Below are 24818 nucleotides of genomic sequence, written 5' to 3' on the forward strand. Positions count from 1 at the left end.
GCTTTCTACACAATTTAGAATAGTTTTAGGTTTGCCTAATCGCAACTATTGGTTCACCTATTTCACATTACTTTCTTTTTAGACTAAGTAATCCACCAATTTCATACCATTAGGTCGTAATCGAAGGTGTGAAACAATATGAACACTTTCAACAAAGAATCTAGAAAGTTGATTTAATGATTCATATGTTTTCATCAATTACTTTCATCAAACCAAGCTGCTTTTTATTTTTAAAATAATAAATTTAAACAATAATAAATTATTCGTTTGATATACGTCATTTAATGTTTTATAAAATTGACACGTAAGTGGCAACTTATTATTATACACATATGCGTTTTGACGTCAAAAAAATAAATACAGCCAAAACATTAGTGGAATTAAAAGTAAAATCTTTTTACTTCCTTAATTTTTGCTATTTATGGCACTGATACTGTAATTTATACATCGAGAAATGCAACCACATTAGGCAAATAAAAAAAAGACCCTAGTACAAAATGAATAAGATTTAAAATGAAGTGGGTAAATAAAATATTGACGATTTTTAATTTCAGAGGTTATTTTGTTATGGTTTTATTTTCAAACTAATTTGAACAATGTTTATAATTCCAAAACTAAATTTATTGATAACCTATAATTTAATGATTGCTTTGTTGGTTTTAAATATTAGTTTAACACTTTTACGATTTTAAACTCATTAAATCGATGATTGATTTGACATTAATTTCAGAAATTGGAGTTACAGTGAATAAATTTTAGTTTCTTAATTTTTATTTCATTATTTTATTCTTTCTTAATTAGCCGACACCGCTATCAAGGACTTTGAAATAACACTATTGAAGCTGGTTAAAAACTGCAATAAATGGTTTTTTTTCTTTTTTATCAAATAACATATCTGGAATTAAAATTTACTCTCCGAGAAATATTTATGTAAATAGTATTTTTTTTAATGTTGAAAAATTGAATTCTGAATTATGTTATTTTTTTTATAATTTTTGATATATTTTTCTTTTTTAAATTAAGAAATGAAAATTTTGATTCAATAAACAGAAACTGAATTTTAACTTATTTTTCCAACAATTCTTCTAATCATATTTCAGAATTTAATTTTTTCAAAACTTAAAAAATCATATTATTTATGTTTTTTGAATGCATATGTATTATTTGAGTGAAAAAAATCTTATAATTGTTAAAAACATTTTCATTTAATGATGATTTAATTTAATTTTGATGTTTGATTAGTATATTATTTTGCGATAAATAAATTATAGCAATATTTTAAAGAAAAATAATGATTGAATCTCTGGGTGGTAGTTGGTTGTTGTCTCTTGCCAGAGGCATTTTCATGCTGATTTTGGGTGTAGTGAATGTCTGGTTCATGTATCATAAAAGTCAAATTCGTCCACCCTCTCATTTCAGAGCTTCTTTATTTCTTTTTTCTTTCACCAATATTTTAATGCATTTGGTTCAAATCCACAGTTGTGAAAAACATGGCCTTCCCACATCATCAATCCCCCACATTTTCTGCTGCATTTCTTGTTGTGGCGACCTGGTCTCCCAGACAAGACAATACCCAAGAACCATCGCATACTGTGACGCCCTTTCACTTTCACCTTCTTGGTACTTAACATGTCGCACACCCATATGTTACTTTTTTTATTTTTATTTATCTACTTCTTTCAAAGTTTGAGTCTTTTTGTATTTTGGCTTCAGTTTTTCTTCTCTTGTCTCAGGTATTCTCCTCTAGTTTCAAAGGGTTGTTTCTGAATTCGGTTTTGCTTTAGTGTAAGAGTTGCTGGGATTTGAACTTGTATTCATGCTTCTTACTTGGAATGAGATAATTGTAGTGTAGATGTATCAGTCTATACTAGTCCATTATCAGTCAATTTCAGCTGAATATATCTGCACACATGTGTATTGATCGCCTTTTTATGTGAAACATAGTTGTATGAATCTCTTAGTTGCTAATCGACATTAATCCTTTATTTTAATGCAATTTTTCAATGAAAAGTAGAGATTCTCCTCTCAATTTTTCACATGGTTTTGTTGTTATCAGGGAGAGAAAAGTACACTGCCTAGTTCATGAGAGATATTTGAGAGTTCTAGTGCTTTTGCATTTTTGGGATGTATCTTTCAAAGAGTTTCAAGCATGAAGTTGTTGTCATCCTGTGGTTTTGTTGCTATTTGCTACATGCTGCTGGGCAGAATAACATCACTAGCACTGTTGAAGGTATTTTTTTTTTTTTTGTATTCCCTGATTGATTTGCTTCTATTAGGAATGCACTGATGTTTTTTGACTAGTTGGTTCATTCATGACATTATGTAAGAGTCTCTGTAATTAAATTATTTAGTTTAGAGTCTTATTCTTGTCTTCTCTATTCCTCTACATAAAAATTGGAATTTAAACACAGGGTAGCTGGACTTGTGCACTAATCATTCTTTATCTCAAAGGACCCTTGCATGAGGGGCTGTGCAAGGGATGTACTATTAAAAACCATTTATTTTCACCTAACAACTTAAGATTTTGAGATACATGTTTCGGGATAGCTTCTCTTTGATGGTATACAAGTGTTTGTCGAAGCGGTAGCTCTTATCTTTGCGGAGTGATTTATGTAATATGTCATAGCATACGCTATTGTTTCTATGTATAACTATGATCGAAAAGATCACGTGTGAAATTGCTATAAAATCTGAAAATATGATATGCAAGTGTCTCTTACAACAATAATACCCAGACTTTTTTTAAAAATTGAGAATGGAGTAAGAGAACCCATTATTCTAATAAAAGAAAAAAAAAACTAGGTAGGAGCTGTGAAGTGTTGCTTGTGATGTGTACTGTATTTGTTGGTTCTATTGATGATATGATGTTCTCATTTGAATTAATGTGCAGTTGAAGCATTGATAGCCATTAAGAGTAGTTTGATTGATCCTAATGGAAATTTAAGCAATTGGAATCATGGAGACCCATGTACATCAAGGTGGAAAGGAGTTTTGTGCTTCAATGAAACACAGGAGGATGGCTATCTGCATGTTGAAGAATTGTATGAATTATATCTTCTACTCGGCATTTCTTTTTCATAATTGATATTAACATTTCCTTTGTCCTTCTTTTATAAGAAAAGTGCTTGCGGCACTCTCTTTCTCTAAGATTTTCTCCATTATTGACTATAATTTATTGGAAATCGGAAATTTTGGTGGGTCATCTTATTTAATGATTCACGCTCTTGATTTAGATTTGGATCCACCAAAGTTAGTGATTTTCATTAAATTTTAGCTGAGGTGAGTGTAGAGTGTTGCTAGCCTTCCTCCTTTGTTGCTCTCTCTAACTCTCTTTCATAGGTTGCAAATAGATTCAGTCGTTATTGTGGGTTAAACATCCTCCTACTCTATAGTTTATAAGCTGTCCTCTAGAAATCAGTATAATCACCTAAACAGGATGAGAGCTGAGGGACACAACAAGTGAACACTTCTTTATGATGATCTTTTCAGCATATTTTGATAAATTTACATGCTTGATCAATAATCAATTTCCTTTTATTTCTGACGTCAATAATTCAATACTTATAATGCAGATCTATCAATCTGTGTGAGAATTGAGAGCTTTCTTTTCACTTCTACTCCATTGAGTTTGTTTTTTCTTGGCTGTAGGCAATTACTGAGTTTGCAACTGTCTGGAACCTTGGCACCAGAGCTTGGCAAATTAACATACATGAAAAGATTGTAAGAAAATATTTGATCTGATGTTTGAAAGGACAAATATTCTGAACAATATTCAGTTTAGCATTTGCTAGATACCATTTTCGCTTGAGTAGGGGATTTCGCTAATTTGAGTTTTTTACCCCTTTGTAGCTTTTATTTACCTACTTCCTCTGATACATGTTTTTATTTGTATTCTAAAGGAACTTTATGTGGAACAACATAAGTGGCAGTATTCCAAAGGAAGTTGGCAATATCAAATCTTTGGAACTATTGTAAGTTGAGCCCTTTAGGCATGTATGTTGTCCATCAAATTGATTGAACAATTCAGTTGTTTTATTACATTTTAGAAGTATTAATGCATAAACATCCTTGTCATTGCTTGAATTATGAGTTGATTATATAAATTGAATTTAAATATTGTTTCCTTAAGGGGTAAAAGATTGTTTTTAATGGTTGTACGAATAAAGGAGTAGTAATATAACAAGAGTTGCAAAGTTTCTACATTGTTTCTCATCAAATGTGTTTTTTGCAGGCTCCTGAATGGAAATAATTTAACAGGTTCACTACCAGAGGAGATTGGCTATCTTCCAAACCTGGATAGAATACAAATAGATCAGAACCATATATCAGGACCTCTACCTACGTCATTTGCAAATCTGAACAAGACAAAGCATTTGTAAGTTTTTGACACGAAAATGTGGTTTAAGAATGACCACTCTTTCTATTTTTATGTTAACAATTTTATTTCTCAACATTTTTTATCCTGACCTAGAAAATAGAAAGAAAATAATGTTTAATACCCCTCCCCTCAATGGAGCAGTCACATGAACAACAACTCACTCAGCGGGCAAATCCCACCAGAGCTTTCTCGATTACCAAATCTTGTTCACCTGTAAGTTGGTAATTGGATATCGTTGACATCTGCATCTATTAACATTTTCCCATGTGTTTTTTTTTTTTTTAATTCTTAACGATCATGCTTATATCTTGCTCAAAAGATGCATCTCTGTTTCTGCAGTCTTCTCGACAATAACAACTTATCTGGATATCTTCCCCCTGAGCTGTACAAGTTGCCAAAATTACTTATCATGTAGGTTTCTTATTGTTTAAATAATATATGTATATATATATGTATATATATATACATACATACATATATATATATATATATATATATATATATATATATATATATATATAAGCATGTATAGTTTTGTTTCTTTTTTATTTTTGGATGGAAAAACGCATCGAACTAGTTTCAAGGGACATCTTATTAGATTTCAGAGAAAAAACAGAATGTGTATTGTATTGATTTTACTGTGACAGCTAAGCAAAGAAAAGGACAAAAAAGGTCCTCTTTATTCTTTAAAAAGGAAGAATTGAGAATACTTCTGAAAGCACAAGGAAAATGATCATGATATGAACACCTTGTACCAAGTAGAGAAATGGAATTTTATTTCAATGCCATCTGATGCTTTAGGTTTTGATCAACCTTAGGTTGTAAGAAGTGAAATTGCTTGGCAAGTAGTGGAAAACAGGGCTGGCTACTTTGCCAGCTAAGTCATCTATCATAGATTTTGTTGCATCAATATTTGATATTTGCTACATTTGTCACTGTAAAACTTTTAATCCTTTTCTGATGTGTTCTACTTATTGTTGACTGTTTTAATAAATATTCCTTGATGTTTAATTAGATTTTTAAAATGTTTCTTTATCTTGCTTTTGCAGTCAACTTGATAACAATAACTTTGAAGGAAATAGTATTCCTGATACGTATGGCAACATGTCAAAGTTGTTGAAGATGTAAGTGAATTCTGTAATTCCTTGTTCTTTAATGGGTTTTGCAAGTTCAGGTGCCTAAGTCTTTATTTTAAATGTTAATGGTGAAGTACCAATTTGAGATACTATAACCTTATGATTGATTTCTTATAGTAGGAGCGATAATCATACAAAAGGGAGAAGTCTTAGATATATATGATATGTAAGCAGAGGGAAAAAAAAGGTTTAAATAAGAAGTGCTTGTGGAAATCATATTTAGACATTTGAATCCTTGGTAGAGCACCATTTATTGTTATGCACATAGAGCATTATGAATTTATGACTCAATGAGTTTGACACAACTAACATTCTCTCCCTCAAATGAGTATCGTGTTATTCACTAGCAATGATGCTCTGTTACTAATGCTTATGTGTGATGTTCTTGTTGAAATAAGTAATAAGTAGTGCATTGGGAACCATTTATCTGCTGTAATCATGATTAGTACCTAGTCTTGTACCTAGAAGTCTAGTGCACTCTATGAGTTGTACCTAGGAATCTAGGGTAGTCTGTTGATCTTTCCTCTTCCATTGTATCAGTTTCTATCATTATAAATAGAAGATCACAAGAGGGATCTTGTAAGCCCTCCAATTTTATATTCTCTTTTTACTCTCAACTATTCTCATTGTTTAGAAAGTTTCTTGTCTTTATTTGGAAGGATTTTTGTAGTTGTCTAAAGAAAAGGCTTTTGGTATCTGTTCCAGAATAATATAAAGTCCATACTTGCCAACCCAGTCTTCTTTGTTTGGATCGGTTTATATATTTTGGTTTTGTCTCTTTTTTATAAAAAAAATTGAAAAGACTATATTCAGTCAGCAACCAAATGAAATTGCATTATATATATAGTAAGTGTAGAGCTCCAAAGCGATGCATGAATTTCTATGACGCCTATTTTTCATTTATGGACAACTGTTATTTGATAAAATGTCAAATACATAATAAAATTCCTTTTCATTACTGAAATATAATAGACAAATCCTAGAAGTTTAAGATTATAATATGGAAACCACTAAGTTTAGTATGTTTGTGGTTCGGTTTTTGAACTTGAAAACCAAAAGCAAACTTAACTGAAAAGCTTAGTTTTTCAGCTAAGGTTTTGTTCAATATTTGGTTCTTTAGATTGATTTTACGGTTTGGAATGATTTGAATGGGCTCTTGCACACTATTGGAGGAGAACATGCAATCACTATATATTTCTTCTATCCTCTGCTAAATAAATTTCTCACCAGAGAAGAAAATTTAATTTGGTCAAGACGAAGGGCTTGATGTCAAGATTGACTGTCTAAATCTTATTAATGGTTTATTGGTATTATTAGGAGCCTTAGGAATTGCAGTTTGACAGGACCAGTTCCTGACTTAAGCAGGATACCTCACCTTCTTTATCTGTAAGTTCAGTTATCTGTAATAAAGAGAAGTATCTTTTCCTGAAAAATGAAGATTCGAATATACGTGTTTGGAAAAGAAAATTTCTAGTGCAGTTTGTAACTGTGGTTATTCTATTATTTGTGTAAATTTCAGTGACCTTAGTTTCAACCAGTTGAACGAATCAATTCCTGCCAATAAGCTTTCTGAGAATATCACAACCATGTGAGAGTCTCTATCATTTCATCTGTTGTACGATTTTATGTTTAATTATTTGGATTCCATATGTCATTTTGCCAATATTTTCCAAATATGTTAGTTCTTGACCTCTTGAGATATGTGCAGTGATTTATCAAACAACCACCTAACTGGAAATATTCCATCTTACTTTGTTGATCTTCCACGTCTTCAGAAGTTGTAAGTTGTTTTCTGTTTTGTCCTCTTTTCTTTTACATCAAGCTATATAAATTTATTTATACATTCTATAAGCCAGACAAGAGTTACTACTGTCTCCCACCTTATGTCACTTATAGATCATATATTGGATTACTGATGTTTATAGAAACTGGATCAGAAGTTCTTACAAAAAGAATTCTCAAAGGGAAAAAAATGAGAGTTTTGTATATTTCTTCCAATTGCACTAAGTGTTCACAATACATCCACTGGCACTTCGAGGGTCTAGCAACCTCCCACAACAAAACTATTTCTCTCCCCCTTTTCCCGGACGTAAACACCTCTCTGTACATAACCTCCCTTCAACCCACAACTATAACTAACAGATTTTACAGCTGTTTTAATCAAAACAAAGAGCTGTATTTTCCTTTTTCCTTGTTTCTTTTTTAATAGGCCTTTGTAATAAGAGGTTGTTTCCTACCAGATGTTTGATATCGAAGTATTAAACTTTTATATTTCTTATTTAATCAATCAAGTTATAAAAAATTATATTTTCTTCTATCATTCTATTGGGCAGGTCACTTGCAAACAATTCATTGAATGGCACTGTTTCATCCTCTATTTGGACGAATAAGACTTCAAATGGAACAGAAAACTTTCTTTTGTAAGATCTTAAGTGATAAATTTCCCATTTTGGGAATTTCACCATGCTAATATCATTTGTTTATCTGTATGTCCCTCTGTGTAGTAGACGCTACTCAGTACATTCTGCTTCGCTGAGCTTTCGTTTCTGATCATGCAGGGAGTTGCAAAATAATAGCCTTACAGCTATATCAGGAAGTATTGATCTTCCTCCAAACGTCACAGTTGTGTACGGTTCTAAACTTATCAGCTATTATTGTCAGTTTGTTCTTAAATCATTGTGGTGCAGATTGGAGATTTTCATATTTTTCCTCCTTGTTATGCATGTTCTAAACATTACAGTCACTAGGCCTAAGGTCAAGAATATAGCATTGGATTCAGCATCATCCCGTCTTTTTTAAATAGCTTCACATGTCATTATTTAAAAAAAAAATGTATTTCAGGCTTGATGGGAATCCCCTTTGCTCAAACAAAACCCTTGATCACTTCTGTGGACCTGGTGGTGCTACTGTAACAAATGGCTCATTCACTACAAACTCCAGTTCATGTAAACCTCAAGCATGCCCTCCTCCTTATGAGTACTCTGTTGATTGTTTCTGTGCACTTCCATTGCTTGTTGCCTATCGGCTGAAAAGTCCTGGATTTTCAGACTTTACTCCGTATTTGGATGATTTTGAGACCTACATGACTACTGGTCTTCAATTATCTACTGATCAGCTAGAATATACTTTTTATTGGCAAGCAGGACCTCGATTGAGAATGGACTTGAAATTTTTTCCTCTATATGTTAATAACACTAGCAATCATACTTTCAATAGAAGTGAGCTCCTACGGATCAGAAGCATGTTCACAGGATGGCTAATTCAAGACAGTGATCTATTTGGACCTTATGAACTGCTTGCCTTCGATCTTTTGGGTCTTTACGAGGATGGTAAGTCTTGGAAACTACTTTGGATCTGCTAGATTGCTTTGATGGAATAAGGATTGATGCATGCTTTTAACAAAACTACTTGTTTCATGTTTGATTTTATACATACCGTGTGTGGACAAAACAAAACAAGATAAAAGTTTAAAAGTTATGTCGAATCTGGTAGATGACTCTGTGCCTGCTGTTAGGATTAAGTTTAAAGGACCAAATATGAACCAAATCAGACTGGATATTCTTTAGGAAGTTTTCTATCGTTGTCTTGTTTCCTTTTTTCCCTTCCTATTCATGAATGTAGGGGATATGCTCCTTATTTCAAAGTCCCAAACTATCTCTGATGGGTTTTGTTTCTTTGTGATTGGATCAAACCTAATCCAACCCCATCCAATCTGACCCAATTTTCTACTGTTAGGTGACAAGTTTAAACTTCAGACCCAACCCAACTTAATCTACCAAAGTTATTAAATAATGTTAATAGCTGTAGTAATATTACTATTTTTAAATTTACTCCATTACTCTATTAACTAAAAGTGCATTTTTGAAAAAATAAGTTATTTAAATATTAAATAATATAGTCTGCTTTTTTAAAATAATATTTTAAAATATGTAACAATATGTGTTTTGAAATTACAAAATTTAGCAAAACAAAAACTGTGGCCCAATTAATTGACTTGAGTCTAAAAAAAATGTCAAAATCTGACCCAACTCGAGATATTTTTATTGGGTGTGTAATGGGTTTGTCCAAACACAACCTAAGCTGACCTGTGTACACCCCTAGTTTTTGGGAGCTGGACAGGCCCATCAACATGCCCCCACAATTCCTTCCCTTTCATAAAGGTGTTGAATTGAAACTCAACTAAAGTAATGCTTCCCACTGAGTTGGCCAATAAAAAAATAATTGTAATTATCTTTTTTTGGTATGTTCAATAGTCTTTTAGGAGTCGAAACTAAAGACAAGGTTTGGGAGAATAAAATGTATTTAAATTGATCTTGACGTCAACAACTTCTGAGGAATATGAGACTTTAGGTGTACCAGAACATAACATACACATTTAATTGAGAGGAACAAATTCCCACCAAACAAGATTTCATGAATCAAAACTCAAGAAAAATTGGGATTGAAAAGTGAGAAACTGAAAGTTCCTAGGGCACTACAAGAAATTTAGGGTTTAGAGTAAAAACTCTTCTATCATATCAAATCTGTCTAAATAATACATGACTAATTTATAGCTATTCAAATCTGTGAATTAATGAAAGAAAACAGCAAATAAAGTTGTAGTGAAATTATAGAGGAATCAAAAAGGAAGAAATAAGTCCGGATTTAGCTAATCCTTCAACCCACCAACAACATAAATTCTTGTCCTTTAAATAGTTTCCTTTCCTGCATCCCCTTTCCTAGTGAAGCTATGTTGTCTTATAACCAAACCCTAATATCCATTAATAATTTGCAAAATGTAGCACGGGTATTGACATCGAACTCGACACTGACATGTGTAGTGTCGAAAATGTTGGAGATGGGATACAAATTTATATATTAGATCATTATGAATTATTTAATTTAACAACCAATAATTTATGTACTCAATATCATCTATAAACAAGGTTAGCCATATATAATAATATAAATATATTGTTACCTAATACAAAAATGAATTTAATCCATCTATCTAATATTCAAAAAGTGAAAGTAGTGATAGTATAAGATTTGTTCCTTATTTATGTAATCATAACATAAAAATCAACTTATGCAATGAGTTTACAAGTTTATGGGTTTTTAAAAAATCATTGTATTTGTCATTATTAACATTGTGTTTGAGGCATGTCAAAATTATCTTCCAAACAAAAAAAAAGTCTGTCAAATTTGACACTTCATCGATGTGTTTTACATGTGTTGGTGCTCGATATGTGTTGCACATGGGGACACACCATTTGTGAGGCATGTCCAAGCTTCATAAGAAGATGAAGAAGATAAAGTGCCACTTTTGACCAATACCCTAATGCATCATTTTTGCTAACTCCTGATAGCTTTCACATGGCCTTTCTGTTTTAGGTATTGGAGTATTAGGAGTCAAAAGGAGAGGATCTTGTATCACACACATTATGTCCACTTTTCCAATTTTGTTTGCACAAATGTGTGCTGTACTTCCAAATATTGAATATCATATTTGATAACTGTCACAGGACTGTCTTCATACTGCCCATATTGTTGTTGCAGAAATTGGCAAGGATTCAAAATCAGGAATAAGCACAGGTGCACTGGTTGGCATAGTTGTAGGGGCAATTGCTTGTGCAGTGACATTATCTGCAATTGTTACCCTTCTTATATTGAGAATCAAAATGAGAGGCTACCATACTGTTTCAAAGCGACGTCAGGGTGAGTTCTGTAACATGAATTATCAGCTGTATTGCTACTTTCCTCTTTAAATTGTTTTAAGTGCTCTTCCTCTTCACGATGAGAAGTCTTGGTGTTATTATTATTGCCTGAACCATATCTGAAATATAGTTTCTTTTAATGTCATATTTACCTTTGGGATGGCTTCTGTGGACATGTCATAATAAATTGATTTCTTGAAATAGTTCTAAGATGTTCTGTCTCTTTTTGTTGCATTCATTGATAAATGTCCTTGGATATTTTTCTTAGATTTTGTTAAGAGAAAATTGATTAAATAAAAACGAGAGAAAATACGACTAGTAGGAAGGGAGGAGGGTGAACTGAATCCTATACACAACAAGGAACGTGACAAAATTTAACACAGCAAAGCTCGTAATGTTTGCAAATCAGAATTCAGAAATAACAATGGCCTTGTGAACAGCTATGAACAGAACACCAAAGATAGCTCTAGGCCATAACCAGTATACAGAAAAAGAGAGACATTTTTATGGGGTTGGGGAGTGTGGGGACAAGATATAAGACATTAATAAAAAGACAAGACTTCTGCCACTGAAATATATATATGTTTGTATGAATTTTTACGTTGTATCTAATCAAAGTTGAAAAATCATAGGAGAACCAAGAAGTTTAGCTCAAGACCGTCATGCTATGTAGCTTGTTAATCTTGTAATATTAAAGATGCTTGTGTATTGAGAAGCTCATGTGGTTGCAGGTTGCTCAAATCGAATTTTATCCCTTCTTATCATGATTTGTATTGTAATCATCAGCCTTGCTTGTAAATTGGATACTTATGACCAAGGAGGTGCTAATACCGCAACATTGGCTATACTTGTTTTTAGTGTTTTTCAAAACGTATAATCAATTTAACTGCAGTTTGGATATTCATCTATAAGCTGTAAAGATATAGTTTACACTAGGTATAAAATTACTATTGTTTTAAGTTTTTCCCATCAGAACTTCAACATTCTTGGTGGAATTATATCCATTTTTCTTCCTGTTTGAACTTGATATGATGGAATCAAAAAAATTATGTGGTACTATGACTACAAACCATATCTGATTGGTTAATGATTGATTTATTAATAAAGTCTTCTCTATTCACATAGACTTACGTTTATTTGCAGCATCTAAAATCTCTATAAAAATTGATGGTGTAAGGGCCTTTACTTATGGAGAATTGTCCTCCGCCACAAACAATTTCAGCATTTCTGCTCAAGTTGGACAAGGTGGCTATGGGAAGGTTTATAAAGGGACTCTTTCTGATGGCACAATTGTTGCCATAAAACGTGCTCAAGAGGGATCTCTGCAAGGTGAGAAGGAGTTCCTTACAGAAATATCATTACTATCAAGGTTACATCATCGCAACCTTGTTTCTCTGATTGGATACTGTGATGAAGAAGGTGAACAGGTAATTCTTTTTCCAAATTCATAAAATTTAACACTCACTATTTTACTTCGTAATCTTAATGATTTTCTTAATTCGTGATGTCCTTTGTGGAAGTTAATATCCAATAATCCCATAGATTTCTACCCCTTTTTAACTCCTAGAGGAAGTTATTTGTACAAAAATTAAGAAACAAGCACTTACGGGCTTAGCTAGAACCATTTTAAACAAAAGGAAGGAAGTTATATGTAGGTCGAAACTCACATCCAGCTGTTATTGAAATTTGGATTTTGATATTCATGCATGACTTAAACTTTCTTGCTGACTATATTGAATTCCTTCCATTTGGCTTGCTGCTTCATACTTGCAGATGCTGGTTTATGAATTTATGTCTAATGGCACATTGAGGGATCACCTTTCAGGTATAAATTATGCTCTTATTTTCTAATATTCTGAAATTATTAAGATTTTGGTTTCATTGCATTATTCTGATGAATGAGTAGCCACGTATGCTTTGAACATATTACTTGTCTCGAAGCCCAACCTACATAATTGTGTGCCTAATTTCCTTTCTAAGATGTCTCTCTAAAGGGTAAGCCTATTGTTTACAGTTACAGCGAAAGAACCCTTGACTTTTGCCATGAGATTGAAAATTGCACTAGGGGCAGCTAAAGGCCTCATGTATCTACACACAGAAGCTGATCCTCCAATATTCCACCGAGACGTAAAGGCCAGCAACATATTATTAGACTCTAAATTTTCGGCAAAAGTGGCTGATTTTGGACTTTCGCGGCTTGCCCCAGTTCCAGATATGGAAGGAGTTGTTCCTGGTCATGTATCTACGGTGGTAAAGGGGACCCCGGTAAGGGTTTCATGATTGGATTTGGTTTTGCTAAATAGTGAACATGAATAATAATTACAAGATTATAAATCATATTGTTGAATTACTAATCTATCTTGGCACTTGTATAAATACTATTAGTGTAAGCTGTAATGGATAAATAAGTATAGGAACAGCAGATCAATGATATCTTAGCAACTATCTCTGCACTGTATTATTAACAAGCCAAATTAATACCATGGAAAAGGCTGCTAGCATCGAGTAGTAGTATATAGAGCATATAGTAATGTTCAAAAGAAAATAATGGTTTTGAGAAAACTATAGAGGTTGACCTAGTTAAGGCCAATGTTAGGAGTGTTTCTTTTGAGAAAAGAACAGGTATTAAAACTTCAAAAGTATTAGAGCTTGCTGTGATAGCACCAAGTCGTACATTGATTAGAGATTAAATAATGGTATATAACTTATAAGGATGACCAATTTAGCAAGATGGGTTAACTTTTTAGGTTATATCATGCTTCACTCATGCAGTTGTCTCCGTCCAATTAAGCTTCAGTAATGAAATAGTATCTCAACATGGTTTTTGAAGGGTTGACTTTTGTTTACTTGGTGAGTTTTAATCTATTTTTCTCACTGTTTTGAATATGCAGGGTTACCTTGATCCAGAGTACTTCTTAACTCACAAGTTGACTGACAAGAGTGATGTTTATAGTCTTGGTGTTGTATTTCTGGAACTTTTGACTGGGATGCATCCTATCTCACACGGAAAAAATATTGTTAGAGAGGTATTTGCTTATTGTAGAACCTCTTTTCTCTCCCTTTTCCCTACTGATAACAGCTGGAACTTTTTCTGCTGTCTCATTATACTTCACCCTCATATAGTTTGAGTGTTGTTTGTAATTGAATCATGTCACCTCAATATAAAGACAGAGAGCGTCCTTTCTCTCTACATAAATTCTCGTCAACAAAGGTTCTTTTTTTTTTTGGTTATTGATGTCCAACTATTATTCCTTTAATCGAAGATTTTGGGTAGACAGCAGCATAACTAAGTATTTCACATCATAGGTTGAATCAAATTAAAGAATTTTCAAGTAATGTCTGTCTATCCTTTTGTTTTTGTCGTGTAAATATTCCTTCAACCATTTCCTATGCCTTAAGATGTCAAATAATAGAGTGTTTGACAATTTACTTTTCTAAATCTTTCAGTCTTATAAACTAATCTGAGTACTTGGTGAGATCAGTCTCTAGCTTTTGGCTTGGGGATACCCCAAATTCACCTTTGCACTAACTTTTCTGAATTCTATTCAGGTTAATATTGCGTACCAATCAGGTGTAATATTTTCAATTATCGATGGACGCATGGGGTCTTATCCATCTGAGCATGTGGAGAAATTTTTGACATTGGCCTTGAAGTGTTGCGAAGATGAGCCAGAGGCACGGCCTAGAATGGCAGAAGTGGTTAGAGAGCTTGAAAACATATGGTCCACAATGCCAGAATCAGATACCAAGAAAGCTGAATTTATGTCCAGTGATTCTGGCAAAACTGACATTCACAGTATACCATCTTCATCCTCTGCTTCTGCTATGAAGACTCCTTTTGTATCAGGGGATGTGTCTGGTAGCGATCTTGTTAGTGGAGTAATACCAAGCATCAAGCCAAGATAGAACTATACAAGTTAAAAATTATTACCTTCTGCAATCATGGTGATTCAAATGAGGTTGTCATTAGCCTGTGCATTAAATAATTTGGCCATATGGTTACTGCTTTTCATTTTCACCCTTTAAATTTTCTTCTCTGTATAATATGATATACTGATAGAGCTCTAGCTGGTAAATAACATCGATTTTGTATACCATCATATGCTCACTGGTTGTTTGTATGTAGTGCTAGATAAGTACTAGGGAGTTGAATTATGTTTGAAGTAGCTTATTCAAATGTTTTAAGTTTTTTCTTTCTTTCTTTATTTTGGTTAAGTTTGAACTTTTCATTTATGGAATTATTCAAACTGTTTACTGATACTCTAATCTAATCCTACTGGCTAAAAAGAGTAGCTTCCCTCTTGAACCATGTTTATAAATTACTATTTTTTGATTATCTGTTTCTTTACCTTTTTATTGTATGCTATAAATTGGAAGGATTTCAAAGTTGAGATTGTCATCAAAATGAAAAAGAATTCCACTGCTGTTTAAAAAGTTCATAATATATACTTGATGAAAGAATTTTGTCTATAATCTCTATTTTTCATCCTTCGGTTGAGTATACAGTTAAATGCAACTTTATTTACTTCCGGACTTGAAATGTTAAAATTTTAATTATAAGGACTGTTCGGAAGTAAATAGTATAAACACAATATTGTAAAGATATTTTATCCTGTATTAATTTTATTATCTTTCGCAATAATTATTTTAAAAATTAATTATAGTATAAATTTTTGTTTTGTTAGCCATGTATTCAATGACAGTAACGGAATATAGAAATTAGATTCTATGTTCAAATGTTAGTTCTATCATTGTCTTGATGATTTAATGGTGAGGTTCGAGAATAAAGAAGTGGAACAACACAACGGTAAATAAAGAACCATTAAAGAATAGGAGTTTAACTTCTGTGCAAGTGACTTACTAGTGTTTGAATGAGTGGTGTAATTTATTTTAATACACAATTTTAAAAGTTTTATGAGAAACATACACTAAATAGATATTTTAATACATCCGTGCCTGTTGGGTGTATTTGGTGCATTTATTATTAAAAATAAAAATGGAACATTTCGTTAAATTAGGAGCACTTTTTTTTTTTTTAAAATTATTTTATTATATGTACTTAATAATAAATCATGGTAATTATTATAACATTTTATAGATGGCGAGTTTTACCAAATCATTTTAAGTCGGTGGAACTTAAAAGGCTTACCTGAAAGTGGTCTGATTGGGCCTCAATGACGGGTCCAAAAAGCTAACCTTTTCTCGAACATTCTGGGCCGACACCCAAAACGGGCCCATGCAAGTAAACATGACGCACGCCCATACGCACACGATCACAAACCGCGTGCACCTCCGAAGGGTATAAAAGGACCACCATCTTCTCCCCCTCTTTCTTAAACTCTTGGACTGTTTCATCAACGCAACTCAAACATAATGGGAAGAAGTAAGCCACAACAATCTCTCTTTTTTTTTTCTTTCGGTTCCTTCTGAATGTTAAATCTGCTTCTTCAATGTATTACGCCAAATATATTATCATTGAATAATGTAGAAATCTAGTAAAGTAGTTAGTTAGGTCATATTTAGATAATTTTTTTGATGATTTAATTCCTTTATCTGGTAGCATAGAATATTCATCTTTTATGTTTTGATTCAGTAAACTTTCTTACATTTCGTCTTTAGATATAACCCTATTCTGTGACATTTATATAATTAGAAACTAATAACAGGCCTAGAACTTTTTGAAGTATAACATGAAGCAATTAGTTAAACTAGTTTTCCATCAACTTTAGTTAACAGTAGGGTTTATGTATGAATTGATTTTAAATTTAAATGTTAAATGTAGAATTTAATAATTTTACGCTGGCTATTAAAACTTGTAACCAGTTGGTTAATGGAAATGATTGTCCTAAAGAACGATATGATATGATATGATCGAATAGTTGATGATTGAAAGAGGATGAGGAGTTGTGTTACCAATTTCTGTAACGGTGAGCGTGTGATGTGGTTCAGGACCGGCGCGTTGTTACCGTCAGATAAAGAACAAGCCGTATCCGAAGTCGCGGTTCTGCCGCGGCGTTCCGGATCCAAAGATCCGAATATACGACGTGGGGATGAAGAAGAAAGGCGTGGACGAGTTTCCCTTCTGCGTCCACCTCGTCTCCTGGGAGAAGGAGAACGTGTCCAGCGAGGCCTTGGAGGCGGCGCGCATAGCCTGCAACAAGTACATGGCGAAGTTCGCGGGAAAGGACGCGTTCCACCTGCGCGTTAGGGTGCACCCCTTCCATGTGCTCCGTATCAACAAGATGCTATCGTGCGCCGGGGCGGACAGGCTCCAGACCGGGATGAGGGGGGCTTTCGGGAAGCCGCAGGGGACGTGCGCGAGAGTGAGTATTGGACAGGTGCTGCTCTCCGTTCGATGTAAGGATGGGAATGGTCAGCACGCTCAGGAGGCTCTTCGCCGCGCCAAGTTCAAGTTCCCTGGCCGTCAGAAGATTATTGTCAGCAGAAAGTGGTTAGTTATTTTGGTTTCATATGACATATCAGTTTTTGGATTGATTGAAATCGATAAACACCCCTTCTAAATCGTTGGGAAAATTGAAATATTAAGAATATAGAGTGGAGGTTATAATAATTTGGAAGTTTTTAACAGTTGCGCGAAAAACTTGGTTGCAGATTAGTTCTTAAAACTGGTATTTGCAAAAATCGAGTAATAGTGCTTCTACATTGTATTAAAACTAAAAAGGCATACATGATTAGTTCTTTTATGTGGATGCTTCTACATTGTATTAAAAATAATTTCTGTTATTGTTTATTAATGACATGATGTATATATGCTATATTAGAATGATAATTAAGATTATATGTCTAAATATATTCGACATTATTTAATGACGATTAGAATTATTTTTGAGAAAAAAAACTAATAATTTCTTTAAAAATATTAAAATCAAATTTCATATATTTTGAAAGATTAAAAACATCAAGAATTGTTAACCAGCTTGAATTTAACCTCTTTTTTTTTTGCTTAAATAAGGTTAATTTGGTGGTAATGGCCGTTTATTTAGTAGTTTTCTTTAAATTTTCAGGGGATTTACAAAGCTAAGTCGAAGTGAGTATTTGAAGTTGAAGTCTGAAAACAGAATTGTGCCGGATGGGGTCAATGCCAAGGTTTGTCCTTCTTAGATCATAAAATGTGATTTTGAAAAGTATTTCTGCAATGTGATTCACTATATCCCTTACTTAGAAGGGAACTTGGAAATTTTGATTTGACTTTCTTTAGGATTAGTAGATTGACTATTTGATTTTGTCCTTCTCAGGTTCTTGGGTGTCACGGACCTTTGGCAAATCGTGCGCCCGGAAGAGCTTTCTTACCAGCTACTGCTTAGGTCATTTACCAGTAGGAAATTAATTGAATGTATGGCTTTTCGTTTCACCTGGTGAATTCATTTGTTACCTGTTGATTATGGTCTGAACTGTAACTATAAATTATGTATCAATCTGTCTTCCAAATGCCCTGGGAGCTTGAAAGACGCACATTTGTTGTATTGAAATCTCATTATTCTATCACACTTTAAACGGAATAGAAATAAATAAATATGGTTTCTGTTGTGTATATTGTTTCTGAACTGTGGTAAAGATGTCGAGGTCTACAAGGACCCCTTCTCTGTTTTTTTAGCGTATTTCGTCTTTTCCAGACAACAATTCTTCTGAACTAAATAACGATTTAATTAAAAGGAAAATTTTTGCAAACATAATGGTTGCCGTTTCACACAACAAACAGCTGGATCCTTCTCTACTGCTTAAAGTTTCGTTCTTCGTGAAGAAGTTATTTGCCATAGACTCTACAACAGAGGTTGGGCAGTTTTATACATATACCTGATAAATGTGCTCAAGACTGATTGTTGGGCAGTTTGACGAGAACTGAGTGCTCTGGTTTATGATCACATTCGAAGTCTAAATGAACAAACGCCCGCTCAACTTCTGGGAGTTTCTCGAGCTTTATCTGTAGGCTCTCCCCAATGGCGTGTGCTTCTTTTAAGGGTAAATCTTCTGGCAGTTCAATGTCAACCTGTTACAAACCGAATCCAAATGAAGAGACAAAATCTAATCGTACTGAAATATGACTTCTTAATTTTTATTAATGATTTAAAAAAATCATGCAATCAGCATAATCCAGATAGAAGAAATATATTTTATTTGTACTACCAGAGAATTGCATCCAATTTCATACATGCACATAGTTTATCTCTCAATAATTCGAGCATGGATTAATGCGAACCATTACGAAAAAATAGTTATATAGTCTAAACCATGTGCAAGTATCGATATGCCCAAGCCTTCAGTCGTCACAAATATGTTAGTGTTAAGTACATAGAAGAAAAATACTACTATAAAACTAAGGGAAAGCCCGAAAGGAAAGCATATTTCTGTACAACAACAATAATGACCAGGTTTTATCTAAATATGATCAACTACAAAGTTTAAAATGAGACTGTTGGTCTATCAAAAACTTATAAAGTGGTTCACTCCTCTTTTATGAATTTCTATATTAAATTTAGATGCCATGTGACACTTGTATGATTTTCTGGGGCAAAATTGGATGCAAAATCGCTTCTGATAGTCTGTGCTCCATAAATTCAAGCGGACCTGGATTTAGTTTCAAGTTGTAATTTATAAGATTTAACAAATTGAACCCAATTGGAGACATCGCATCTGATTGTCATAAATTGCTCAGCGTGAATGTTATTGTGAAAATGAGTTGGACCTAGACAATCACTTTTCTAACATTCTATATTAAAAACGAATAGAACAGGGCTATTTGTTCGTTGCTTTTTTCTCTTGTGATAATGAGTTAGACCTAGACAATAACTTCCCTAACATTATTTGTTCGTTGCTAATATAGAATGATAAAATCAGCAAATAGGTAGTCATTTATAGTTTAATTTTTGGCAAATCGATTTTGTATGAATAGAGCATACCTCCACAAAATACAGAACCCCAAATGTATATGCGCGAACAGTATCAATGCGCTTGACTCTAGGGTGCCTTATAACGAGATATGTGAGCTTCTGCAAAACTTCAGGAGGTGCAGATTGTCCCACCAGTGAAACTACATAGAAAGTTATACAGAATCAGAATTAGTAGAGTTTTGATAGACACCAGGACTTGAGAAAAGTGGTGGTTGAAGCAGTAAGAGCTAGATGTAAAAGAATCTACTTTCTAGAGTTAACGACATTTGTGCTTAGTGGAGAACCCTGATTTAATATCCGTCTCCCAACATGGGACACGAGTGTCGTAAACTTAGCTAATAAGTTATCGATGTTCGTTTATAGCTTTCTCTCATGGGCACATACACTCGCTAAAATCTGTCTGTTTCAGAACGCTGATAAGGATATACCTGCATTTTCCATGACAGTGCGTGACCAATTTGTAATAGTGTAAATTGCAAGCATAATAGCTCCAATCGGGTCGATCCACCAGTAATATTTATCACCAAGCACAGCTGCAACTAATCCAACCACGTTTGTTACAACATCAAATTGATGATCCTGCAAGTTGGCATTTCTGAGATAGTTCAGTTGTATTTTAACTTCATTCATAAAGAAACATCAGAAGAGAACCACCATACATCTGCATAGGCACGGACAATCTTGTTTGCCGAGTTTCTACAGTAAAGCCAGAGCACAAGCTTCACTGCTGTTGCAAATAGCATAATAGAGTACAACCATATTATCTGTTCCGGGGACATAATTTCACTAGGACTGTTTTCTATTAGTTTTTGTACAGCTGTGATTAATACCTGAAAGCCTATAGTGAATTGAATTAGTTGTTAATATACGAATGCATTTCAGTACTTTTAATAACACAAATATGTGAAAACTATAGAGTACTAAATATGTAAATTTAAAAAGCAGTAGGATTACAACCATTAACATTTGAACGTATACTTCAACATATTGAAGTTCACCTTTTATCTATCACTTCATTAAGAAAAACTAATTTAAAGACTTTGATTCTGGTAGAAGCTGTATGTTGTCAATTGTGGGGTTTAAAAGCTTGGGGAAGACGGTATACCGCCTGCAGCATTCTTTCTCATACTAGGACCTTTTTGATTTATGGTCGAATGAAAAAATAATAATTCTAAACATATCTCCCATCATATTGGACATTCTGTAAGCAACCTGTTATCAGCTATAACCTAAGCTGAATCCTTTTCCTTAATTAGGTAAATAAGAAAGCCTTTAAGAATTTTGTTCTATTGTTTGGGAAACAATATTGTCTCTTTAAGTTCACCATAGACATTAGAACTTCGAGCAGTTAGATTCTACTGAAAAGAGCAAAAGTAAAGAAATTTGATTCCTTCGTATTGGTTTGCATTAAGCATGAGCTGATGCACATCCAGATTGAAATCTGAATCAGAAATCTTTAACTTTTAACTGAATTTTTTTAATTTAAATAAAAGGGATATTGCGGCATGCAACTCCCAGGAGAAGGAAACACTTTTGAATAAAAATATAAGAGCATAATGGACAGTGAGAAAACAGGAATAGCTCAATTCAGTTTGACCCACCAAGTGTAGCCATGATTGCTGCAAAGATAATAATGCCAACTGGCTGAACTCTTAACTTTCCTATTGGGTATTTATAGATATTTATGTTCTTCATTGCGAGGTGAGTGAACCAAAGTATGCCACCAGCCATGAGATCAAGCAGCGAATCCAAAGTTGATGCCGCAATAGCTATTGACCCACTCCTTATGGTCGCATAACTCTAGACAAAGATATGTATATATTGTTATTTTTCAGAAAAATTATCAATAATGGCAGTAGAAAAACAATCACTTAAGGAGTTAATTATGATTAAACAAGTTTAAACAATCAACTAAGCTTCATCCACAAGTCCAAATAAGCTTACGTGATTGTTAATACGTAAAAGTTTTTTCATTTAGTTTCTTCTAAAACTGCTTTTAACTTATATATAATATAATTTTAAGCTTACTTATTTTTCTTTCTTACTTTTTTTACACTGTGAAGACATTTATCCAACAGGATCTAAGCTAGTTCAAAAAATCAATTCTCTTCTAAACACTGGAGAGAATCCTTTCATGACTTGGTCGCTACTTCAGATATAACACATGCATTCTAGACAGACACACAAAATGACATATCTATCACCTTTAATATCAACAATGCTACATTTGCATAATTAGAAATCCTCATCGCTCTTTCTTGTTGAGCTAGTCCAGCACTGTCTTCCTCATCAATGCAATCAGATGACACCACAGAGTCCACTTCCTCAAACGATTTCAGAGTAGCTAATTGTCTTTCATAGTATTCTATTTCCCCTGTAGCTCAACCAAATTCAAAGTTAAAAAGAACCTCAAACGATTTATTTCATCTTATAGTCATCTCGTTCTAAGTCTAAACCAAAACACAGGATTTATTTCATCCTACAGTCATTTCGATCTAAGTTCTAAACCAAAACACAGCATATTCCGCGACGTTTACAAGATAACCGAAACTTTAACAGTTTAAAATCACCACAGAACATCCCGACAGTGATAAATTGTTATATAGAAGTATGTAGAGGCTATACATTATAAAATGAGAAACTAGGTGACTAGTTTAGCAAAAAAATAAAAAAAATAAAAAAAAAAGAAAAAGAAAAAGAAAAGAAAAACATTATTCAAGAACTTCACAGAAAAAAGCAAGATTCATCAAGAACACGCATCACAGCCTTCAATAATTTCTCTGTTGACATTTGACTTTACACATAACACAAAATTCACCAGTGTGATATGTGCATAACACAAATATAAACTTAATCATACATTCTGTGAACAGTTATTCAATACAAAATTAAAGACCAAACATATTTATACACAAATATTCATTAAACTTATATTCATATATATAGACATAGACCTTTGCTTAAGGCGGTGGTGGAGGAGAGGTTAATGCCGTCGTAGGGAGACTCGGAGTCGAGGCCAGAACGGACTTTATCGGGAAGCTTGGAGAAGAAGAAGGTTCTGATAGAGTTGACCGAGTTCCGACGAGTGAGTCGGTCAGTCCGGCCACCGTTTTTGGCGGAGTTGTTCTCATAATTGTCCTTTTGGAGAAGCGGAAGCGTCGGATCCAAACCCGTACTTGTTTCCATGACGATTGATGAACCTACTAGGACAAAGGTCGTGACACATGCAAGGCTCACAGAGATTCTGAAAATGAACCGCAACTAACAAAAATATAATATCCATAGCCTTAGACACAGATCATATATAGCCGGCTATAATTAAAACTATGGGTTAACATAAAAATAAACTCGATTTGAATCTATTGTGCAATAGTTTAATGGTGTCTCACGTCAGTGTATTATTCTCTTTTATTGCGAGCTAGACCTCTAACAAAAAAATATCTATGTACTATACCCTAGAAAGTGATAATAATGCTTCTCTTTCTTTCTAAATTTAAAATTTTGAGAAATATCAAGAAATTCGAAATTAGTAAAATATGACACAACTGCTAGTAAAAGTTTAACTACCAAAAGTGTATCATGTGTTCTTAACTTTTTTTTATAGGTTGATTAATTTTTGTGTGAGAAAATCTTTATTGAATTTATTAAGATGACAATTAACTAGTTAATATGATTAGAAATTAAATTTGAGATTATTATTATTATTGAAATAATTTTGGTGTTAGTTAATCTTTGTACGTTATAGTAAAAGTACTTTATTTTCTTAATTCTAGATTTGTATCGTATTTAAAACTAAAAGGTCGAGTGTAAATGTGAAGGAAGAAAAGTTGGATCAATAATAAGGGTAAAGAAGGAATGAGCTATATGGTTTCGAAGAAGCTTATTTAATATGAAAAACGTGTATTCTTTAATATAGAATTTTCATAAATTAAAATTAATAAAAATAATTTCTATAATAAATAGGTTAATTTTAATTTATAAAAAAATTGTTTAGTTTATTATTATTATTATTATTGGAGTGGGTCTATGTACAATAAAAAAGGACCACGTTGTTACCGACATATCTTACAAGAATACCCTACTTAGTAAATTGGGTGTGTATGGTGTTTTCTGGAAAAAAAAAATTATAATAATAACAAAAATACATGGAAAGGAAGGTGTTATACATTATTAGATATTAATTAAATTTACTTGATGTCATAAATTATTAAATATCAATTAAATTTACTTGACGTCATAAATTATTAAATAGTAATTAACTTTACTTAATGTCGTAAATTATTAAATATTAATTAAATTTACTTGATGTCGTAATTATTAAATATTAATTAATTTTGAATGACACAGGGAGATTTTGAATTTATATCCAAAAACTAATTAGTTTTGTTTAGTAACATGATAAATTTAAAATTTATTTCATTGTAGCACTAGATTATTTTAGTGATAATTATATTTTCACCGAGGTTCGTAATTTATAATGTATCAACATTTCATAAAAAAGAAAAGAAGAAAAAGGAGTAAATAACTTGTTAATAGACTTTATATGGTAGGTTAAAAGTAAAAGGAACATTTAAGGAAGGGTTATCATTTTTTTTAAAAGAGGCCGGATAATTCAGATAAATAACAAAAAAAAAAGGAGTGGATGTTCCCTTTAAGGTTCTTGTGAAGAAAGTAAGAAATATAATTATTTTATTTTATT

General features: G+C 32.9%; 3 protein-coding genes across 5 annotated transcripts; 2 read left to right on the forward strand and 1 right to left on the reverse strand.

The window, feature by feature from the left end:
* The first annotated feature begins 1290 nt into the window (after nt 1-1290).
* On the forward strand, nt 1291-15476 carry LOC124828705 (putative LRR receptor-like serine/threonine-protein kinase At1g06840). 3 transcript variants are annotated; one of them, XM_088112252.1, is made up of 22 exons: nt 1291-1620; nt 1734-1785; nt 2057-2230; nt 2891-3041; nt 3649-3720; nt 3900-3971; nt 4232-4375; nt 4520-4591; nt 4718-4789; nt 5428-5502; nt 6832-6900; nt 7034-7102; nt 7223-7294; nt 7848-7934; nt 8073-8141; nt 8356-8843; nt 11053-11211; nt 12354-12637; nt 12984-13035; nt 13225-13475; nt 14102-14236; nt 14760-15476. In XM_088112252.1, the coding sequence occupies exons 3-22, from the start codon at nt 2125-2127 to the stop codon at nt 15114-15116; spliced, it is 2856 nt and encodes a 951-aa protein (XP_087968378.1). In that variant the 5' UTR covers nt 1291-1620; nt 1734-1785; nt 2057-2124; the 3' UTR covers nt 15117-15476. The 3 variants fall into 3 exon arrangements, with proteins under 3 accessions (XP_087968378.1, XP_047158022.1, XP_047158023.1); XM_047302066.2 differs by lacking the exon at nt 1734-1785 and having other exon boundaries at nt 1292-1620; XM_047302067.2 differs by lacking the exons at nt 1291-1620; nt 1734-1785 and adding an exon at nt 1668-1733.
* A 788-nt stretch (nt 15477-16264) lies between these two features.
* On the forward strand, nt 16265-18762 carry LOC124828707 (large ribosomal subunit protein uL16-like). The gene is made up of 4 exons (XM_047302069.2): nt 16265-16593; nt 17160-17661; nt 18236-18317; nt 18467-18762. The coding sequence occupies exons 1-4, from the start codon at nt 16584-16586 to the stop codon at nt 18533-18535; spliced, it is 663 nt and encodes a 220-aa protein (XP_047158025.1). The 5' UTR covers nt 16265-16583; the 3' UTR covers nt 18536-18762.
* LOC124828706 (metal tolerance protein 4-like) lies at nt 18731-23478 on the reverse strand. The gene is made up of 7 exons (XM_047302068.2): nt 23074-23478; nt 22324-22493; nt 21721-21919; nt 20779-20957; nt 20548-20698; nt 20129-20259; nt 18731-19218 (listed from the first exon to the last, which is right to left on the reverse strand). Exons 1-7 carry the CDS (start codon nt 23303-23305, stop codon nt 19039-19041), a joined length of 1242 nt encoding a protein of 413 aa, XP_047158024.1. The 5' UTR covers nt 23306-23478; the 3' UTR covers nt 18731-19038.
* Nucleotides 23479-24818: the final 1340 nt, after the last annotated feature.

Source organism: Vigna umbellata, chromosome 4 (genome assembly GCF_029865625.1).
Source record: "Vigna umbellata cultivar VRB3 chromosome 4, Vumbellata_1.0, whole genome shotgun sequence".
NCBI lineage: Eukaryota > Viridiplantae > Streptophyta > Magnoliopsida > Fabales > Fabaceae > Vigna > Vigna umbellata.